Here is a 21962-nt window from a genome sequence, read left to right as displayed (position 1 = left end):
CACTTCGTCTGCTCCTCTCCTAGGGGGTCTCCCTTGTTCCGATTGGGGTCTGTCTGCCCTTGCTGGAACATACATTCCTCAAGAGTTGGGTCCTCATTTGTCTTTATCACCGAGGCCCAGAACCACACCCAGAAAACCCCTCGACATACAGGAGCTGTCAAAAAGATTTGTTGAATCATGATGAATGCATTCATTTAAGTGACCAAATGTCTTGGTCATAATTGTGTTGTTTCGTTGGCTTGGGACTCCAGCTCTCTCAGTGTTTTAAAGAAGCAAACTCTTAACAAAGAACTCATACAAGATATAAAGCAGTCCATGTCAGCGGCTTCCTCCAGCCCTAGGAAGGTCCCCACTCAACACGCGAGAGCAGAAGGGGGGCAAGGTCAAACTCCCCACCAGGCAGCTCATTGACCAGGGAGTGTGTTCACTGCGGTCCCTCAAACACAGAGCAGGCTCCAACACCGTCACACGGGCATCCTCGGCGTTGACGCTGGTGGGGTGCTGACCCCATCGTTGCCGGGACAGTGGTCAACACCGAAGCCTGCAGCAGGGGAGGGTGCGGCCAGCCTCGGCCTGTGTAACCCATTGTTTGTAAAGAACCACTGGCCGCAGAAGCCACCAAGCTCTCAAGCCAGCCGTGGGTTCTTTGCAGAGGAACGAGCCTGGAAAGTAAGAGAGAAAATGAAAACAAGGAGGGAGGCTGACCCGGGCCATACACGGTGACCATGAAGCAGGACGCCATCTCCCCGACGGGTGGGCGGAGGACTCGGCTACTCCCCTGGCCATACAAGGCTTGGCCAGAGCTCTCACGGGGCCACACCCCTTGTGTCACCCTTGCCCTCCCAGCTGGGTGTTCTACAGATGTGAGACAGAAGCCAGTAACACCAGCAAGAAAGGAGCTTGCCGAGGGCGGCGTCCGGAGAAGGTTCTCGGGAGGCTGTCAGAAATGGTGAGTAAGGCTAGCATCTTTTCTCACCCTGCCTTCCTTCCTCACTATAAAAAACAACTCCCAGGCATTTAAAGCTCACATCTCGTACTGCAAACGTGACTCTACTCTGGGTGCTGTGACTTCAAGGGACTTGGTGTTTTATTATTTTCCTATAAGCAAAATACTAATCATTAAATCAATTCTCCTCTAATATTTGCTGATCTCATCTTTCATTTTAATATTAACATTTTGCTTTTAAACCCCCCCCAAACACACACACACACACACACACACACACACATAACAAGGGCGCAAAGCACATGTTTCAGCTAAATTCATTTCCCAGTTGAAGCAGGGGGTGTGATCCCCACCCTTCTCACTTGCTCAGTCCGCCTTCCGTTACGTGATCTGCAACATAGATACTGGCGAGTTGCATTGGAAGTGTTCTGATTTTCTTACTGACTTGTGACACATATTTGGGCGTGACTCAATCAAAAGAAGTTTGCTAAGTTAGAAGAGGCTTCTGTGGCTCCTTTGTTAAAGAGGTTATTAGAAGGAGATGAATTCTGGCTTTGGAGTTAGGAAGATCCATGATCTAACCAGACCCAGACCACTTGCCAGCAACCTATCTTGGTCTGGGTCCCCACACTCACCACGTAGGGACGATGGCCTTCCCCTTATGGGGCGCTTATGCATGCGGTGTCTGACACACAGTGTCCCCTCAATAACAGTGAGTAATTATCCTGTCTCTCCCTCCTTCCCCTCACAAATGGCAAACTCATAATGAGTGACACTTGACCAGTGAGCTCCTAATGTGCCTTCATCTGAAAATATTGTATGCTGCTTAGACCAGCAATAAGTGTATTGTGGCAAATCCCTGTACTTGGAATGTTGCTAATCTATGCATGCAATTCCATCCAATAGGAACTTCCCAAGTGGCTTCCCTGTGCCCTGCTCCATGCTGGCCAGGTCTTAAAGAACGTGACACCGTGTGATTCCCCCCACCCCTACACACCTGGAGTATTTTACTGTTTGGAAGGAGCAGTTACAGATGTTGTTTCCTTTGGGCTTATCCTGCGGGATGGGCAGGGCGAGTTAACATTATCCCTCTTTTAAGGATGCAAAAACTGAGCCTGGGAGAATAGAGTTGCTGGGAGGAAGTGGAGACCTGAGAGTCTGAGTCACTTTTCCAAGGTCACACAGTTACTAAGTGGCTGCGTCTGGACTGGAATCCAGATCAGGAGGCTCCAAGCCTCAGCCCACCCAGCTGCCTCTCTGAAGGGTACTGTGTCAGATTCTCCCCCCCCCCACCCCAAATGTATGTGATGTTTTTCTTTCCACGAGGGCACCGCACTGTGTCTCTACAAAATATGAATGTCTTTCTGGAATTGGCCAAAATCTTCGTCATCCAGATATTGATAAACAGCACATGCAATGGCCCACTTGCTGCCCCCCCCTTTTGCTTCCCCCCAAAGGAAGCTTTGTCTTGGGCCTGCTGACATCAGTACCCAGTATTCACTGATGAGATAAGGCTCTGGGCAGCTGTGTTCAATACCGTGACCACCGAGAGTCCTTGCAGCATCTCTGGGCTTGGTTGGTATTGGCCTGAAGGACAGTGGTTAGGAGCCTTGAGCAAGAAGACCCTGACCTAAGGTGGCCCAGATATTCCTCTTGCTCTAACATTGTCCCAGAAGAGTGTCTATCTTGGTCTCGGTAAAGAGCAGCCTGAAAGAGTGGCATTGGCTAGCCCAAACTGCGGTGACAGAGCATGGGGAGAGGGAGGAGGAAGGAGCTGCTGGAGGGTCTGGGCAGGCTCACGACTTGGCGCCTCAGTGAGCTCACAGTCTTTCAATATGGCTCCACATTTGGGGGAGAGGTGAGGCTGGGTGCTGAGTGAGGGGGTGTGCAGAAGGTTTACCCTCTCCTCTGTTGTCCTGAGTAGCTGCACTTCAGCCCAGAACCTGTGCCTGAGACTCAGCACAAACTAAAGCCTTGTCTTTCTCAGGTTCTGCCTCCTGGGAACGGGGTTAAGGAGCAGGTGTTCTTGTTGGAGCATGACCCTTGTGGGTCTTACTTCCTACCCCCAACAGAAAGTACCAAATGCTTTTAAACTCACACAATTCCCTTGGGGCGCTTGGGTGGCTCAGTCAGTTGAGCATCTGACTCTTGATTTCAGCTCAGGTCATGATCCCAGGGTCTTGGGATCAAGCCCCACCTTGGGCTTTGGGCTGGGCATGGAGCCTACTTGAGATTCTCTCTCTTTCCCTCTGCCCCTTTCCCCTGCTCTCTCTCTCTCTCAAGTAAAAAAATAAAAACTCACACAATTCCCTCCCTAAAAGGAGTTCTGGGGAAAAACAATTTTCAATACTTTGCTGAATTTTTAGTACTGTCTTTGCTGCCCTCTGGGTTGGGACCCCTCAGCCAATCACTGGCTGGCCCCTTAATCTGACCTCGGCTGGGGATCTGAGGAGGGGAGAGGGGGGTGAGGTTGACTTGATATTGAGGGAGGAACTCCTGATCCCAGCCTCCTCTGCTCCCTTTCTGTCTTTGGAGACCGAGATTGGGAGCAGAAATTGGGAGGTGACTGAGCCTGTGGAATTAGTAAGTTTTCTTGTGACCCACCAGGGTGAGTGACAGTTGGTAGGGGGTCTGGAGCCTGACTGACCATTCCTGGAGCCTTAATATTTCCTTCTCTCCTCCAGAGTTTCTCACTGAACTTCACACTGACGACCAACACGGTAAGTGCAGCAGGCTCTGGGCACCAGGCAAGTCAGCACATCTGACTGGGGGTGGGGAGGGGGGCAGAGCACATCACACAGAGCTCACGCCAGGGGATAAGTGGCCGGTTGTCAAAGGACTTATGAATAGTTGGGGGGGGGGGATGCCACTGAGACAAATGTTTTCAATTATAAAAATCATAAATACTTGTTTTTTAGAAAGAGAGAGTGTGAGCAGGGGAGAGGGGCAGAGGAAGACAGAGAGAGAGGGAGAAACAGAGAGACAGAGAGAGACAGAGAATCTTAAGCAGGCTCCACACTCAGCACAGAGCCTGATGCAGGGCTCAATCCCACGACTCTGGGATCATGGCCTGAGCTCAAATCAGGAGTTGGGTGCTCAACCGACTGAGCCACCCGGGCACCCCTAAATAAACATTTTAAAAGGAAAATAGAAAAAAAAATCAAAACACCTAAATTCCCATCAGCGGGAAACCTTGGTGCTTCTCCTTCTAGTCCTGTTTGACTTTACATATATTTTGACTTTTGTTGTCTCTGTACCACGCATGATTTTATACAGATTCTGTGATAAAAATTTTCCATCAGCCTTTATAACCGTAACTGAGGATAGTCACATGGTATTCCTTCAAGTGAATTATCTCTTTAATCGGTTAACCACAATTAGGAATAATTTTGTCATCAAAATTGTTATAGCTAAATCCTTGTCTGCATTTCCTTAGTGTATGTTCTAGAAGGGGCATTGTTGGGGCGACAAGAATGAACAGTTTATGGCTCTCGAGTCTGGCCTGTAGCTGCAAGTCACACGGAGATTGTCGGTTGATGATGGCGTATAGTCTCAGCCCATAGCCGCCCTTCTGTCTTCTGTCCTCCTGTTGTGTGGAGATAACGCAGCCAGGGTTGTTTTCTGACCAGTGGTGCTGCTATGATGGAGCTGGGCACTTTCCCGGCCCAGATTTTTAGTGGGTTTAGCCGTGCCAAACTTTTCTGATAAGTTACATGGTGACTCAAAGAGAATAAACTGCATTTACCTGATTGGAGGATGCCTAAGCCAGGGTTCATTTAAAAAAAAATTTTTTTTTAATGTTTATTTATTTTTGAGAGAGAGAGAGACAGAGCACGAGCGAGGGAGGGGCAGAGAGAGGGGTAGACAGTTCATTTTTTTTTTAATGTTTATTTATTTTTGAGACAGAGAGAGAGCATGAATGGGGGAGGGTCAGAGAGAGAGGGAGACACAGAATCTGAAACAGGCTCCAGGCTCCGAGCTGTCAGCACAGAGCCCCACCTGGGGCTTGAACTCATGAACTGTAAGACCGTGACCTGAGCTGAAGTTGGTCGCGTAACCTACTGAGCCATCCAGGTGGCCCGGCCAGTGTTCGTTTTTACTGTAACTTGGGGGCACAGCCCGGAAAGCAGTGGAAAGGTGCCACCTTGTGACTCATGGCCTGCCTTCTGGTGCCCGCTCCCGGCCACCCTGGATCTCTGTACCTCACCTCCCCGGGCACCCACCCTACCCTCCTGGCAGAGGCCTGACTTGCTCTGCTCCCTGCTTCAGCCTCTGCCTGTTGTCCTCACACAAACGTCCCTATTCCTTCTTCACCTGTCAAAATCTTGTAATGTGGTCACCGCTGGAACATTCCCCCAGCTGCTTTTTCCCCCAGAGAAATCATCAGGTGTATAGAGACCCCAGGTTCTGTCTAATCCTGGCTTGGCTTAGCCTATGAAGGTAACTCAGAGAAGCAAGAAGCCATTGCTGGGGGCAGCGGTGGTGAGTGGGGGGTAGGGCGGATGCCTTTATGATGCTAGTCGTCACCTTTTGTAGTACTTTCTTTGTTAGTAGCCCATTTCCCTGAGGACTGTCCCCTCCTCCTATGTAGGGTAAACGACCATCCCGGTTAGTCTGGGGCTGTCTGGATTCAGCACGGATGTCCTACATCCTGGGCAAGTTCTCCAGGTGGTTGGTCATCCTACCCAGCAGTTATATTCTCCTGCATGACCTCCCCTTGTGGTGTGAATGACCCAGAGCGCCGGTGCCCCGGGAGGTAGGGGAGAGGTACACCTGGCTCATCAGAGCCTGTCTGCAGGGGGTTTGGAACAGGGCACACACGCAAGTCAGTCTCTGCTGAACAGTACTGGGAGGTCAAGTACAAACACTGGGTTGGGGTGCGGCATTTGGTCATGGAAGGCAGTGTAGCCCCGTGGTTAAGGGCATGGACCCTGGAGCCAGAGCACCTGGCACCCACCACTTAGGGCTGTGTGACCTCACACAAGTGGCTTCACTTCTCTGTGCGTCACTCCTCTCATCTGTAAACCGGGAGTCATTATTGTCCTTCTTCACGAGCTGTTGTGAAGAATAAATGAGCCAATACAGGAGAAGTACTTGAACAGGCACTTAGTAAGTTCTCCCTAATTGTGAGCGGGCACAATTAGCAGAGCAGAAAAACCCATCTGGAGACAGAAAGAAGGAAGCAAACAGGCAGAGAGGAGTGCATGTGAAAGGTTAGGGTGCCCAGGAGAGATGGAGAGATGGAGAGATCCCACAAGGGATGGCTCCAGTCCCCGGCGAAGCCAGACGCCCGCTGGCCTTTGGCTCCACGCAGCATCCCGGCATCTTTAGAGGTAACTCTTTTTTTTTCTTTTTGCCAAAGCCAGCCCAAGTGAATTTCTAAAATCTAAAGACAGAACATCTTACCTGAAACAATATTGGACTCTTCCACCACTCTGAGAAACAGAACACTTTTGGCAGATAGCAGCATTAAAGTGGTACTGAGGGGCGGGGGGGGGGGGAGTCTGTGTTTAGGTAAAAGTGTAACCATTTAAGTATAAATCCCCCCTCTGATGGGAGCTCTTTGAGAAAGAGACCTGGGCTTGGAATTCAAACACCCAAGTGAGATTCGATTTATGGTTACCCCTGGAACCTTGGGAAAGACCCATCACTTCTCTAAGATCTATTTCATTTTCTGCAAGATAGAGACAGTAAGTAAAAGCCCAGGCCCCAGGGACTCCAGCGTGCTCACTGAGGTTGATGATGAAGTAAATGACAGGTCTGACCAGAACTTTGCCAAGTTCAAGGGAAAGACAAAAGCATACACTTCTGGTGCTCACTGGACCCTCATAACAGCCCTTGAGGTAGGTACTAACATCCTTATTTTGTAGATGAAGAAATGAGGCCCCCTCGCCTGAGTTGAGAAATCACCATTTAACTCTGGACACGTGTGAGCCAGGGACATATGCTTTTAACCTCACAGGGCACAACTTCGTGTAGTTTACGCCGGTTAGTGGCTAATCTGGGCAAGACTCTCACCTGAAATATCTCATAAATGGATGAAATCTGGTTCCCCCACTTGAGTGGAGCTATGAACTGGTCACATGTATTCACAGAGATTCACGACTTCAGCTATCCCCCAAAGCTATTTGCTTTGTTGCATATTTGAAAACAGGTAAGGCTTCCTTAAAGAAACTTGCGTCCACCAGTATCAATATTTGTTTCCTTTCTAGCAATGGTCACAAGTGGTCCAAAGCCTGATGGAAAGGCTGTGGGGGCTAGGGACAGAAGAAAGCTTTTTTGAGTTGTAAAATGCTTTATTGCACATCCACAGGGTGAATAAGAAAGACACCACCAGAATTTCTGAATTCTCTCTCCTTATAGCCAAATTTCATTCCTTCTTACGTAGAAAGCAACCAAGAAAGGTTCTATTTGGCAGTTATTGCCATATGTTATTTTCAATAGAAAGTTTAGCAAAGGGGTAAACTTTAGGCATGATCGCTTAACCTTTGATGGACTGTCTTGTATGATGTGCAGATTTTGTTTCTTTAAGATGTGTGTTCTTTTTTCACGCAGACTTCCTCCCCAGTTGTTACAGGTGCAAAAGAAGCAGTAAGTATATCCCTAAATTATGGAGCCTTGGTTTGGTCACTTATAAGAAGGAAATAATAATGTTCCAGCCATTTCCTACCTTTGTTTTAAAGATTAAAGTTCGATACATCACCAAGCACAGAAGGCGGCTCAATAATTGTCCTTATGACCAACTCAGCTTAAAAATGAAGGAGAGCATGCAAAAGTCACAGACTTTGTTAAGCAGGAAAAAGCTGGACACGAAAGAGTACATACGTTTCATGTGCATCTAGATGATGCGGGCAAACAGAAGCAAAACTAACGTATGGTGATGGATTTCAGGATAGTGGTTACACATGCTGGGAGTATGGGGCGGCTTCAGGGCTTCCGGCAATGTTTTGTGTTTTCATCTGGGTGCTGGTTACCTGTGTGAGATCATCATGCGAAAAGTCATCCAGCTATATATTTATGATTTATATAGTTTCCTGTATGTACGTTATATATGAGAGCTGAGCGTTTATAGGGATTCTGCAGATCATCTTTGATATTTCCAGATAATCTATAAATCTGAAAACTTATGTGGATACAAGGATGGCTGTTTCCACTCAGACTGAAGCAAAATGGACATTTGAAAATTAATTGCTTAATGCATATACTGTAAATGAATTTAAAACTTCACGTCCGAATGATGTGGAATATAACTTTTCACTTTTTGCCACATTGATAGGTTAAACTAGTATCTAATAGCTGTTTTGAATTGTTTCTCAGCTTTTGCTATGTTGATGAGACAGAATGGCCTGTTCATATCCTTTGCCCATTTTCCTACTTGATTATCACCCTTTTTCCATTGGTTTAAACCGTGTAAATTAAGTCCACGAGTCATTTGTCATGGATGTTGCAAACATGTTTTCACAGTATTTTATTACCCATTGATTTCGTATATGACACTGAGAGGCCATGTGGGGGGTTGCTTTGTTTTATTTTTAATCAATGGAACTTTCCCTTTATTCTTGGAGGAGCTGACTCTGCCCTTCTCTCTTTTGCCAGGACTGTGGGCCTTCTCTTGGGTTAGCAGCCGGCATCCCGTCCCTGGTGGCCGCAGCCCTGCTGGTGGCTTTACTGTTTATACTGATTCGCCGAAGAAGCAGCAGCAAGGAGTCCGCCGAGGTGATCAGCAGCTTCTTTGGTTCTAGATGTAGGAGCAGGAATCAGTATTTCAGTGAACTGGCTTCGGGCTGAGGGTGTCAGAATCCAAATCTGTTTTCTGGGGACACGATGGTGAACGTTCCTGTCCCTCCATTTCTATCGCAGACTGAAGATAGTACGCTCCAGGCAGAGCTGATGTGTCACACAACCTTCGCTTCAGGAAATCTGTGGCAACAAGCATGGTGTCTGGGGTGGCAAAAAGTGGCAGTGGAGGGGGACGTGTGTTGCCACGGCAAACACACGTCTGTACTGTGGGTGTGTACTCTAAAGTCGAGAACCAAGGGGCGCCTGGGTGGCACGGTCGGTTAAGCGTCCGACTTCAGCCAGGTCACGATCTCGCGGTCTGTGAGTTCGAGCCCCGCGTCGGGCTCTGGGCTGATGGCTCAGAGCCTGGAGCCTGTTTCCGATTCTGTGTCTCCCTCTCTCTCTGCCCCTCCCCCGTTCATGCTCTGTCTCTCTCTGTCCCCAAAATAAATAAACATTGAAAAAAAAAAATTTAAAGTCGAGAACCAAAAGGGCGCGGGCTTCATAAAGAGAGTGGAAATAATCTCAGGAAAGATAGGAGATGAACAGGTGCCGACATGTCTATGGTGAGGACATGTCCACAGGCATGCGGCTCTGTTGCCCTTTGCCCTTTTTCTACATCTGAGCACACATCAGTCACAAGGGAATCTACCAACTCCACCCCTCCAAATGCCGGATTGCTCTGGAGACCGTGCTCAGAAGTCAAAGCCCCCCCCAGACCACTATCCAAGAAGCTTCCGTGGTTATAATACAACGGTGTCGTGTGGACTCTGGGTTCTAATTCCGTCCTCTATTCATGAACAGTCCTGGTTGTTCTCATGTTAATAAACGTTAACGTGAGATAGACAATCGAGGCTCTACCCCGGGCTCTGCCACTTTATGAGTTATATGATCCTGAACAAGAGCCTCCACATTTTCTGTGGCTTGGTTCGCTCTACTCCACAATAGGGGTCAGAAAAACTGCCCTCCCTATTTTAAGAGGTAGGCAAAGTTGTCAAGATGGACTAGGATTATGGTTGTAAAGATGTGTTGACAAGCTGTAAACTTTAAACATATTAAGACATATTATGGTTGTTGGTGGTGTTGTTAATATTTAAATCATAGCTTCTTCAATGCACTTTAAAATCATCTAGGAGGCTACAAAAATACCAATCACCAAAACCGATTAAATTAGCACCTCTGGACAATAGGGCTACGGCATGGAGAATTTTAAATATATACTAAGGTAAAGAGAATGGTATAATGAACTCAATTATCAAAACGTGGCCAATCTTGTTTGACCTCTGCTCCCACCCACTTCTCCCCACTGTCAACCTGGGATTCTTTTCGAAGTAACTTACAATGATATTTCTCATGTATGGAATTTTTGAGGGGGTGGTTATTATCCGTTTGCTTACTTTGTTTTGTTTTTAAAGCTTTCTGATGATTCTTATGTGCATGCAGGTTTAAGAACCATTGGTTTTAATCACGGTCATGGGCGAATGCTGGGATCCTTCATTTATTCTTTCCTTTTAAATGTATTTTTACCAACATAGGAAAGTGAGAGGCCATGTGAAATTTCAGAAATCTATGACAATCCCAAGATTGCTGAGGTAAGAACTCTTGTTTAAAATCACTGTAGATCATTGATACAGTAAGCAGGCTAAGGGTTTTTAAGCCGTCCACGTACAGGAGAAGTACTGTGTGAGCACATGTGGAAAAGAGGTGGCCCAGGGAAGCTCAGGCACAAAGGAGGTTCTCACTGTGTGTTTATTGGCTGGACAGGAATTCAGGGTTGATTTAATATTAGAAAGCCAATTTAGGGACACCTGGGTGTCTCAGTTAGGCATCTGACTCTTGATCTCAGCTCAGGTCATGATCTCACAGTTTGTGACATCGAGCCCTGCATCGGGCACTGCGCTGACAGCAAGGAGCCTGCGTGGGATTCTCTCTCTCTCTCTCTCTCTCTCTCTTTCTCGCTCTCTTAGCCCCTCCCCCACTCATGCTCACACACTCTCTCAAAACAAATAAACTTTAAAAAAAGAAAATCAGGGGCGCCTGGGTGGCGCAGTCGGTTGAGCGTCCGACTTCAGCCAGGTCACGATCTCGCGGTCCGTGAGTTCGAGCCCTGCGTCAGGCTCTGGGCTGATGGCTCGGAGCCTGGAGCCTGTTTCCGATTCTGTGTCTCCCTCTCTCTCTGCCCCTCCCCGGTTCATGCTCTGTCTCTCTCTGTCCCAAAAATAAATAAATGTTGAAAAAAAAAATTAAAAAAAAAAAAAAAAAAAAGAAAATCAGTATTATTTATTTCACTGACAAATTGAAAGAGAAAAATTGTGTGACCATCTCAACAGAAGACAGTCCAAATAAATTAAACAGCCATTTGTGATGCGAACTCTTAGCCAACTGAAACCAGAATAGGAACTTCTTAACCTGAAAGAAGACATCTTTTTACAAATTTACAGCAAACATCATATCTAAAGGTAAAATATTAATGAATTCTCTTTAAGATTGGAAACAAAACAAGGATGATCTATTCAATACTGAATTCTATTCAGTACTGTACTTTAGGTCCTAGTCAATGCAGTAGGATAAGAAAAAGAAGTAGAGGGGCGCCTGGGTGGCTCAGTCGGTTGAGCGTCCGACTTCGGCTCAGGTCGTGATCTCGTGGTTCATGAGTTCGAGCCCACGTCGGGCTCTGGTGCTGACAGCTCAGAGCCTGAAGCCTGCTTCGGATTCTGTGTCCCCCTTTCTCTTGCCCCACCCCGGCCTGTGCTCTCTCTGTGTCTTTCAAAAATGAATAAACATTAAAAATAAAAGAAGTAGAAATTAACTTGAGAGGGGGAGATTCTTTCACAATGTGTACATATATCGAATAATTACATCATACTCCTTAAAGATCTTACAATTTTGTTTGTCAATTATATCTCAATAAATACTAAAAAAGAAATAGAATAAGGAAGAAAAAGAAGTAGAAATTGTAAGACTGGAAAAGAAGAAACAGAATGTCATTATTTCCAGATGATATGATCATCTACACAGAAAAGCCAAAGTATCTACAGATAAATTATTAGAATTAAGGAAAGACTTTAACAAGTTGCCTGGATATGAGATCAATATACAAAAGCAATTTGCATTTCTAAAAGTCATTAACAACCAAAGGAAAAAGTAATTTTTAAAAATGCCATTTTGTAGAGGTATTAAAAATATGTAGACTGCTAAGGAATAAATCTAACAAAAACTGTAACCCCTTTATGGGGAATAATAAAACTTCAGTAAAAAGTATTAAATAGGACCTAAATAACGGGAGTTACATACCACACTTCTGGATAGAAAGACTCAAGAGGTAAAGATGTCAAACAACCTCAAATCAATCTATACGATAAATATGGATTCCAATATAAATCCCAACAGATTTTTTTACAGGGAACTCAATAAAAGGCTACTAAAATCTGTATGGAAGAAGGCAGGGAAAAATTTTTAAATAGCAGTGAGTGGACAGAATGAAGAGAAAACAAATAGGAAGATGGTACATTTAAACTCAACCACATCAGTGAGTTCACTAAATGTAAATGGTATAGGGACACCTGGGTGGCTCAGTTGGTTGACTCTTGATTTTGTCCTGGGTCATGATCCCAGGGTCTTGAGATCAAGCCCTTCATTGGGCTCTACACTGAGCATGGAGCCTGCTTGAGATTCTCTGCCGCCCCCCTCTCTCCCTCCCTCCCTCTACCCCTCTCCCCTGCTTACACTCTCTTCCTCTCTCTCTCTCTCTAAAAAAAAAAGATCTGCAAAATATTTTTAAAAATGTAAATAGTCTAAATATCCCAATTAAAAGGCAGAGATATAAAAATCAAAATTTACATCAGATTGAATATAAAAACAAGATCCAACCAAATACTGGCTGGAAAAACTCAATTTAAATATAAAGATACTAATAAATTAAAGGTGAAAGGAATGAAAAAGAAATACCATGCTAACATGAAACAAAAGAGAGTGGAGTGGCCAGAAAAAAACCTACCAAGGCACTAAGCTTGGCAATTATAGGCCTCTCCTCATTTGTTTTCTGTCTCTCAAGGATCACATCCTTTCTTGCCTGATGTCCAGCGTCTTGAAAACTTGTTTTAAATGTTTTTTTTGACTTCTGGTTGTTCAGGCGGGAGGGTAAATCTGGTTGCTGTTTGGCCAGAAGCAGAGGTCTTTCTTTGCTCTATTTTTGAAAACCCTGTTTTTTGTTTTCTCAAGAATCCTAGGAGGTCACCCACACATGAGAAGAATATTACGGGAGCAGAAGAAGCCCACATATATGTGAGGACTGTAGCAGGAAGTGAGGAACCCATGCATGACACTTACCGTCCTACTGTTGAAACGGAGAGAAGACGGGGATTGTGGTGGCTTATGCCCAGACTGAGTCTGGAATGACGCATTTCAGTCAAGGAGAAGATATGGAGCTGGAACAGAGCTGAAAACCCATGGATTTTTGCTTGGAATGAGGAGAGATGCCAAGCTGCTTCTTAACCTATCTAAATTTCATGTGTAGATCTGGAAAACTTTCAGGTTGGTTTGTCTCTGTAGGTGACAGAGCTAAAGGTTCATTCCAACACTCGGATCTTGTTGTTTAATAAGCGGCGAAGCACCAAGTGAGGTCCAGAAGGAGCCCTTTGATCCTATTCCTGACCTATGCTTTTCTTTTCTTTATGATTTTGGGGAAGGGACTTGATTTCTGTGTGTTTTGCCTTATCTTTTTTCACATCTCTTTTCTCAAAAAAAAAAAAATCATCAGACCTGGCTTCTGTGGGAAGGTTGGCCAAGGTCAGCATGGTGCAAGTTGGGATATAAATAAAACTTAAATTGGATTATGAGGGGAAGCAGTTTCTTATTTCTGAACATCTCAAGGTAGAAATCCTGTGGAGCCATATGTTCCCTGACTACAGGGGTAGCACATGCTCCCATTTGTGTCTGTGCTCAAAGAGTATTTAAGGAAGGCAATTCTGCAGTAGACTCTCTCTCCCTCTGTGTGTGTGTGTGTGTGTGTGTGTGTGTGTTGAGGGCAAATAGGGTGGAGTGAAGGCAAAGGTCGTTCCAGGAGATTAGAAATGAGGGCCATATCCATTTTGTGAGAATGGAGAGAAAGGCTCACGTCCTTGGACTTGCGTGGGGAAAAACTCACTGGCAGGAAGAGAGGGCAAGAGGACTCTGGATGAACACAGGACCAAAGGGATGGGCTAAGCAGCAATTTTCTTGCCATCTGAGGAAAGCCTGAAGACACATCAGCTGGCTCAGGCCAGGACTTCAACATTGCTTCTGTGATGGAGCTTCCGGGAGTCCTGGTTCTGCCATGCGGGGCCATTGCTGGTGAACAGGCAGGGTCTCCTAATGGGAGAGCCTGAGTCCACGGCATATCAGGATCCATCCACCAATTCCACTCTGATATGTTGTGGAGACATTTCTTTCTCACCCTAGGGCCTCTGATGGCTCAGAAACATGACCCTCTTCTTCAAATAACTAAGAACAGGTTCTACAAACCCAGTTACTGCCAATGCCAACACGTGCTTTCAAAGCCGCCTCCCTTACCTGGGGAGTGTCCCAAGATGAAAAGACCAACAAAGAGTATCTCCCTGAGAAGAAAAGGGCCACTAAGATCCAGAGAGAGACTCAGAGATAGAAAATAGGGGATATATTCCTTTGACGTTTAAGAAGTTGTACTTCTGAATGAAAGCAGTGGGAATACATCTCGTGTGTGGCCTTGTGCTGGGTGCCCAGGGAAGCAGCTCCATGGCTGAGAGAAGGAGCAGACAATGGCTTGAGCAAAGTGAGTTAGTACCCCCTCCTCCAGAAGGGACCCCCTCCTCCAGAATCTTCTCTCCTCAAGATAAATCTTAAACTCTTCACTCTTTCATTTTGTCACATTTTTGTTTAGAATATTTTATAGTGTTTGAGTGAAAAAGAAGACTCCACCGTCTTGATTCCTCCTATTTTTATTGCAAATACATAGTATTTCAGCTACACTATGGGCTTTGACGAGCTATGCTGGAAATGAGCCACCAATTACAACAACATTTCTATGGAAAAATGCATTGTGAAATCTAAGCAACAGTCATACAAACGGCCTATTAGACCCTAACCCATTACCAGGTGGCGGTGCCTTATCATGTTTCCAAAACTATTTCTAAAAGCAATCTGCATTTCAATAAGGCTTAAAGAATCTCATATTTTCTTAAGGCATCTTTACTATAATATGAAGCATAATTTATTTAACCCGAAAAAAAAAAACTGAAAAAAAGTTGACAACTTTTTTTAGGCATTTCTTTCCCATGGTTCAATGTAATCCAATCCCAGATGTGCAAAAATTTCTTCTTCACTTTCTGCTTTGAGAAATATTTTCTGAAAGCATAAAAAGAAATATGTGCATTCAGATATTTTTAAACATCTCGATCCTGACTTAGTGAAAGTTTTACTTTGTAAATTGTCTTGGCAGAGTGGGTTATTACCAAAACATAATTCCCGGCTTCTGAGTATAAAAAATCATCTGAACTGACTTCTTTTTTTTTTTAAATATTGACTTGCTTCTGTAATTTTATTATTTTCCTGCCCCCAAAACATGGTATCTGATAAATTAACATAATTATGACGGCCTTACATATTTAGCTAAAGGCATTTGGTATTTTTCCATGGGTCTGTAGCTCTTAACCACAGTTGTTCATTAGAACCACCTAAAGGAACTTAACAACAACAACAAAAAAAACCCCCAAAAACTTTGAAGCCTGAACGACACCCCAGTTCAATGAAATCAGAATATCAGGAGAGGTCCTGTCACCAGTCTTTGTAAAGGCTCTGGGTAAGTCTCATGGGCAGCCAGAATTATGTACTCCTGCTCCAAGTAACGAGAGGCAATTATAGGATACTTGTATATGTTGGGTTCTCCTTCTGACCTTCCTCACCTGCCCGCCCCCACCCCCACCCCAGGCTCCCACCCCATGATCTCTTTTAGACCAAGCACCACTTCTCCCTCATCCCCTTCTTGCCTATAGCACAGTGTTGGACCCTTAAGGCGCACTCAGTTATGTTAAACTATTTAGTATGTGTTAATTTGTAAGCATTCCTACGCTGTGTTATGTGACTCTGCCTCCACTCACATGCTTGACATCTATGGCCCTTTCCTCTGACAGCAGTACCTTGATTTTCCTTTGAGAAACCACCCTTCCCTACTCTCAGTCTGTGAGGATCAGGTGGGGCTAATTCCATCTCCAAGGAGGGCCACACGATCAAAGCCTGGCCAATCAGAGCCATAAGGGATGGGCACATGACCCAGGCCTGGCCAATGAACGTCAACTAGGACTCTTGCTAGAACTATCAGGAAAGAGGCTCTTCTCTGTTAAGTTGGACGGATGGGAATCATGGGAAAACCATGCCTGAGGTTGAAACCAACACTGAGGAAAACCTGCAATCAGCACCTGGATACAGACATACCTGAAGTCAGTATTACCCCCAGATGCTTCAGTATATAAGCCAAGTATACTTTTTTTGCTATGCCACCTTGGACTGGGTTTCTGACACCTGTAACTGAGACAGCTCTAACCAAATACAGCGCATTTAGGCTGTGAGCTCTTAGAGGGTAAAGATAACTTCTGGTTATTTTATGTCTTATTCCCCTCAGAGCTTAGTTTAATGTCCTTGACCCCTGGGAGAACAGCAGACCTTGGCATGTAGATTTAACAGATGAATATTTAACTCTTCATAATTCATGCAGTAATTTATCCTTTTGCCGAGGCATGAATTTGGATCCTGACCAGTGCCAAGTTCAGCACACCAAGTGAGTTACACAGCTGGTGAGGGAGCCTCACTGACTGCTCATCTACATCTCAGGGCAGTTCTATGGCTCTCCCTCTTGCAGTATGCTCTCATTAATGACCCAAGTGGTCACTCAAAATGCAACTGCCCACACATTTAAGGGTTACTTGAGTGGTTTTTGTGATTTGGGGAATCCTTGGTTTTCTTTGGACTTATTCACTGCAAATACCAAAGATATATCAAACACAATTAATGTTCACGCTGGACTGGTTCTAAAGACCCAACAAGCTCATCATCTTCGAGCCCAAAGCCTTGAGGTATATTCTGGGCCAGGTGGGGACCGTGCTGCCATCAGGATCTTTCCAGCTGCCCTCAACTGTGATCTGTGGGAACAGGACACTCAGGGCAAACATCAGTTCAGGAAAAGTGCTCAGGGAGCCAGCCATAGGGATGAGGATCAGAGCAGCCCATGTTGGGGAGACAACTCTACCTTGGTCTTGTCGTATAAAGCATGGTTATCCAGGATCATCTTCCGCTCATGCGTGGCATACCGCCGGAGGTCTCTCTCAAACTGCTGGATGAGATATAATTAAAATAAATTACTATTAAGTTTAGAATGTCTTCAGTATTACGCGTTTAGAGATATCTAAGTCCCTATAATGAAACACCTATTTACCTCCAGTGAACGTTCTGAAAGCAATTTTCTCTCGGAGGGCAAAGGTCTGTGACGGCACATTAGAATGCAAGCTCCTTGAAAACAGGAGCCTGGCTGGCTTGGTTCATAACCATATTCCCTTCTCTAATAGTGCCTGGCACACAGAAGATGGACAGCAAGTGTTTGTTGAGTGAATAAATGCTGTGAGGATTGTGTCCAGGATAATACCTGGTCCCAAAGCAAATGCTGGATAAATAATAGTTTTTTTATTTGGAGTATCATTATGCCAAAAGAAGCTGAGGAGTCAAGAGACCCAAACTCCAGCCTGGATTTTGTCCCTATTTGTGCCTCTTTTGGCAAGCCACCCCGTTTCTCTGAATCTTGACTGGTCAGACAGGAGGATGAAGAAAGTCCGTACATAAGAAGTAGGGTCCCTTCTGGCTCTAACAGCCTCTTGGATGAGAGTCTGTAAAATTCACGGTTTGAACCACCTGTCCCAGAATAGCATGTCCTATGATCGAGGGTGGGCTCTGAGGCTGCAGGGGGTGAAAACTGAAGGCTAAGATAGAGGACAGTGAATAAAGCTGCTGTTGAGTTTAAGCACAGATCTAGAAACGTTGATCTTTCCTCGTGAGATGCGGAGGAAAGTATGGGATAATCGCGCCCTCTAGCGGCGAGGAGCCGTTTCCTAGTTTCGGAAAGCCGGCTGAGGCTGGGACCCCTCCCACCACGGCCCGCTGTGTAAGAAAACAGGCTCTCCAAACAGAAGTTTTATTAATGTGGCAGAGGGGGAGCCAGGGTTGTGGACAAATCGGGGTGTAGCAGGTTCTGGGTGCAGTAGCTGTTGGACCGTGAAAATATGGGAGCGTCGCTTGGCACTATGCCTCCTGCCAGCCCTGGGACATTCTCTTCCCACCCCACTCCCCAGCACTTAGAGCGATGGATGCTCCCAGGGTGTTGGGAAAGGCTGGAGAGGATGGGGATGAGGGGGGCAGTGAGAGGCTGCCCTTGGCTCCCCGGCTCTATGTGGTGAAAGATATATTCCTGGACTCCTCTGCTGAAACCTGAGAACGTTTCCCCATAGACTGCAAGAAATGATAATGATGTCTTTTATTTGGAGAGTAACAATATTTACTCAAGTATTTATTGAGCACCTACTGTGTGCCGTGTGTGTCCTGTGTGCTTGGGATACAACAGTGAACATGTCTGCCCTGGTGGGGCTTGCCTTCGAGCAGGGGACACAGACAAGGCACAATAATGGAATAAATAAACCGGACGGTATGAGGAAAGGTAACTGTTGTGTACAGAGCAGGCCTCATTGAGAAGGTAGGGGTTTGAGCAAGGAATTGCACCGGGTGTCAGCCAAGTGGACTCTGGGGGGAGAGCCGTCCAGGCAGACGAACAGCTAGCACACAGCCTTAGCATGGAGCGAGCCTGGCCTGTTTAGGGAGAGAGCCGTTGGAGAGGAGTTCAGAGGGATAAGGGGGTGGGAAGATCGAGCAGGATCTCATGAGCCACGGCAGGACCCCACGTTTACTCTGAGCTCAGTGGGGGAGTCCCTGCAAGGTTTTGAGCTGCGGAGGACCTGATCTGACTTATGTTATAGGGGGATCGCTCAGCTGTACCAGGCGAGGCCAGAAACAGGCAACGACATCCTTCTTAATATTTACGTAGAGCTCACCTTGTGCAGGCACTGGGCTCACTTCTTGCTGTATATTAATTTTTTGATATGCTCTCTTACCGCTGACATTTAACAGCTTCTGGAAGACTCTAAAAGACTCTTTAATTACCTCAAAGAAAACAGTTTTTTTTATTAGACTTTTAAAAATGTTTATATTTTTTTAATTTTTAAATTTTTTTGATGTTTATTTTGGGGGGGGGGAAGCACGACTGGGGGAGGAGCAGAGAGAGAGAGACAGACAGAATCCGAAGCAGGCTCCAGGCTCTGAGCTGTCAGCACAGAGCCCGATGCGGGCCTCGAACCCACGAACTGTGAGATCATGACCTGAGCCAAAGCCAAATGCTTAACTGACTGAGCCACCTGGGCACCCCTCAAGGAGAACAGTTTTATGTACATAGTTGGACTCGAAGTTGTGCTGAGATGAGGGCATTGTCTAATTTAATGCTCATTACAATCCTGTGAGGTGGGGCTGTTGTTAGTCCATTTTTCAGATGAAGAAAGGATGCCCAAAGAGCCTAAGTCATTCACCCGAGGCCACACAACCTATGACAGAGCTGGGACCCAGACTCAGGCACTTTACCCAAGACAGTTTAAAAGCCTTCTGCTTTAAACCCTCTTTAGTTTCTCACAATGACCCTGTGAAATAGGCATGGCAAGGATGAAGTCTTATGTTTCAGATGAAGGAAGCCGAACACTGGGCAGGGGCATTGGTACTACAGTCTGACTGTATCATCGGTCACAATCGACCTCAGAAGTTGGCCAACGGCTGCTGCAGACAGTTGTGCAAGTTGTGCACTGCAGAACTCTAGAGGGCACCATTCCCTATAGGGGAATGTAGGCCCCAAATTGAGGTGAGATTAAGAGATGACTTGAATTGCCTTGAGAACACTTCCCCGGGGCCCTGAAATATCTGGGTAAAAAGGTGAAGCTGAATTTTTCACCTACAAAACTTTAGACTAAATCTAATTCTGGTCACCCACCAACAGGTATCCCCCTGGAGACAAAACACACCATATTCAGTGGTTGCATAAGTAGGGCGTAAAGATAGTCACACAAGTAGCTACCACATGCTGAGCACACAGCCTCTTCTTTAACCCAAATGGCAACAATAAGAGGTGGGCACCACTATTATCCACAATAGAGATGGGGCGGTGGGGGCTCAAAGAGGTGAACTAGTTTAAAGTCAGTCAGCAAAACGCTGAGTGTTCTATCAGCGCCTGCAGAACCCATAGAAGCAATTTCCAAGAACTCCGAGAGAAGAGACTAAAATGTGCTGAAAACAGGGGCGCCTGGGTGGCTCAGTCGGTTAAGCGTCCGACTTCAGCTCAGGTCACGATCTCGCGGTCCGTGAGTTCGAGCCCCGCGTCGGGCTCTGGGCTGATGGCTCGGAGCCTGGAGCCTGCTTCCGATTCTGTGTCTCCCTCTCTCTCTGCCCCTCCCCCGTTCATGCTCTGTCTCTCTCTGTTCCAAAAATAAATAAACGTTAAAAAAAAAATTAAAAAATAAATAAATAAAATGTGCTGAAAACATGCCTGTCTTCAAACAAAATGGGTAAAAGGCCACCGTTTCTGCCAGTGATGCCTAACTGGCCTGATCTTGTATAACTTCGGACTTGTTTTTGGAACTCTCCCCTGTCTCATCAGACTCTGCGCTCCCAAAGATTCTCGTCTGTCAAACAAGCTGCATTTATGATAGATTGTTTCATCAGGTTTTCCAACTTTTATGAATGAAAAATGTCAGCCAACATTTTTTGATGAGGTGAGGAATTCTAGGGCCGAGACCCTCTGCTGAAATAGTTGCAGCCTCAAGCAAAGACACCAGACATTTAACTCAAGGTTGAGGACAACTAATTTGTGTCATGTCGTTCATCCGTATAAAACCCTCTAAAGAGTCAAGTAACAGCTAAAGACTCAAGCCAACAGCTAGCTGCCTGGGGACACTGATGAAAGCGGGCAGCGCACACTACACAGGGAGTGGTGGGGGGAAGCTCGTGCTAATGAGATTCGAATCCTGGGCACCCTCGCTGTGAATGTAACTGGAGGGGAGGGAGAACCGCCTCTTGGCCAGCACCCATCACGTGCCGGCGTGGCACTGGGGGCTTTGCCGGCTTCATCTCACCCACCCCTGCAGCCCAGGGAGGTGACAGAGTCCTTGCCCTCACCTCCTTGGTGGGAAAGCTAAGTCTTCAAGGGCATAGGGAGCTCTGAGACCCCCAGCCAATGAGACGCAGAGCAGAGGCCCATGACAGGTCCCGGAAAAGCCAAACCTGTGTCCTCAGCCACCTTGCTGCTTTCTCTGCTTCAGTGGTCCTCCCTCTCCAGCTACATCCGAAATGCCAGCCTGAAATACCTGCCGGGCTTTTTTCGAAAGCAGATTGCTGGGCTCCACCCCCGAGTTTCTGATTCAGGAGGTCTTGGGGGGGTGGGTGGAGAGTTTGCGTGTCTAACCTGCCCCCAGGTGATCTGATGCTGCCAGCCTGGGACCAACACTGAGAATAACAACTGCTCTAAATTAATCTGTGTCACTGACCTCGTGCAGGTAGAATGCCCAGATTTGGAGGTTTCTGGGCACTCCTCCCTGTCTCCCTGGTCCCACTGCCATTGTCTCTCTCCTGGGCCCCGGTGGACCCAGCCTACTTCTTTTGGATCTGTGTAGCACTTACCCGCGAGCCAGTCCAGCCCAGCAGGGCAAAGGCACGGCGCTCGTAGGGGCACATGACCAGGTCCACACGGATGGCCTTCCAGGTCTTCCCTTCCTGCTGGCTACACTTGCCACTGTCCACTCTCTGATGGTGCAATTTTAAAATCAGAAAGCACTTTTGAAAATGATCTAAAGCATCCACCTTCCTGCTAGGCAACTTGAGCTTTTCAAATGTCGACTCCACAAGGTCGTAGTATAAAAGTAATTCCTGAAAGCAAACAGAAAGACATCAGGAAGAGTCCCCAGTGGACAGGGTCTGCAGTTTGATACTGGGCTGTTAATGAGCGCTCTTAGAAGCTTTACAGATTTGAGCAGAAGGTGGGCATGCTGTGCCCTTGCCATGCAAGCCCACCTGGTAACCCTGGGAGAGGAAGCCAGGAAGTGGGTGTATTAGCCTATGTAGCAGAGGAACTTAGCAGTTAGAGAGGCCAAGG

At 46.3% G+C, this 21962-nt stretch overlaps 2 protein-coding genes across 4 annotated transcripts in view; one reads left to right on the top strand and one right to left on the bottom strand.

Annotated features, from left to right (window-relative positions):
* The first annotated feature begins 231 nt into the window (after positions 1–231).
* Positions 232–13557, top strand: OPALIN (oligodendrocytic myelin paranodal and inner loop protein). 2 transcript variants are annotated; one of them, XM_043597118.1, is made up of 6 exons: positions 232–949; positions 3631–3666; positions 7502–7537; positions 8543–8662; positions 10261–10317; positions 12947–13557. In XM_043597118.1, exons 1-6 carry the CDS (start codon positions 947–949, stop codon positions 13121–13123), a joined length of 429 nt encoding a protein of 142 aa, XP_043453053.1. In that variant the 5' UTR covers positions 232–946; the 3' UTR covers positions 13124–13557. The 2 variants fall into 2 exon arrangements, with proteins under 2 accessions (XP_043453053.1, XP_043453054.1); XM_043597119.1 differs by lacking the exons at positions 3631–3666; positions 7502–7537 and having other exon boundaries at positions 235–949.
* Positions 13558–14663: 1106 nt separating this feature from the next.
* Positions 14664–21962, bottom strand: part of DNTT (DNA nucleotidylexotransferase) — a 31503-nt gene continuing 24204 nt past the window's right edge. The window contains exons 9-11 of one of the 2 annotated variants that reach the window (XM_043597114.1): positions 21491–21736; positions 16983–17063; positions 14664–15085 (exon numbers count right to left, since the gene is read on the bottom strand). In XM_043597114.1, coding sequence (XP_043453049.1) covers positions 14999–15085; positions 16983–17063; positions 21491–21736 — 414 coding nt within the window. In that variant the 3' untranslated portion in view covers positions 14664–14998. Of the gene's footprint in view, positions 15086–16982; positions 17067–21490; positions 21737–21962 lie in introns of both variants that reach the window. The other variant, XM_043597113.1, reaches the window with a different exon arrangement.

The sequence above is a fragment of the Prionailurus bengalensis genome, chromosome D2, assembly GCF_016509475.1.
Source record: "Prionailurus bengalensis isolate Pbe53 chromosome D2, Fcat_Pben_1.1_paternal_pri, whole genome shotgun sequence".
In the NCBI taxonomy this organism is placed as follows: domain Eukaryota; kingdom Metazoa; phylum Chordata; class Mammalia; order Carnivora; family Felidae; genus Prionailurus; species Prionailurus bengalensis.
Note: the sequence above shows the minus strand (reverse complement) of the source record. Positions and strands in the feature narration are given on the sequence as shown.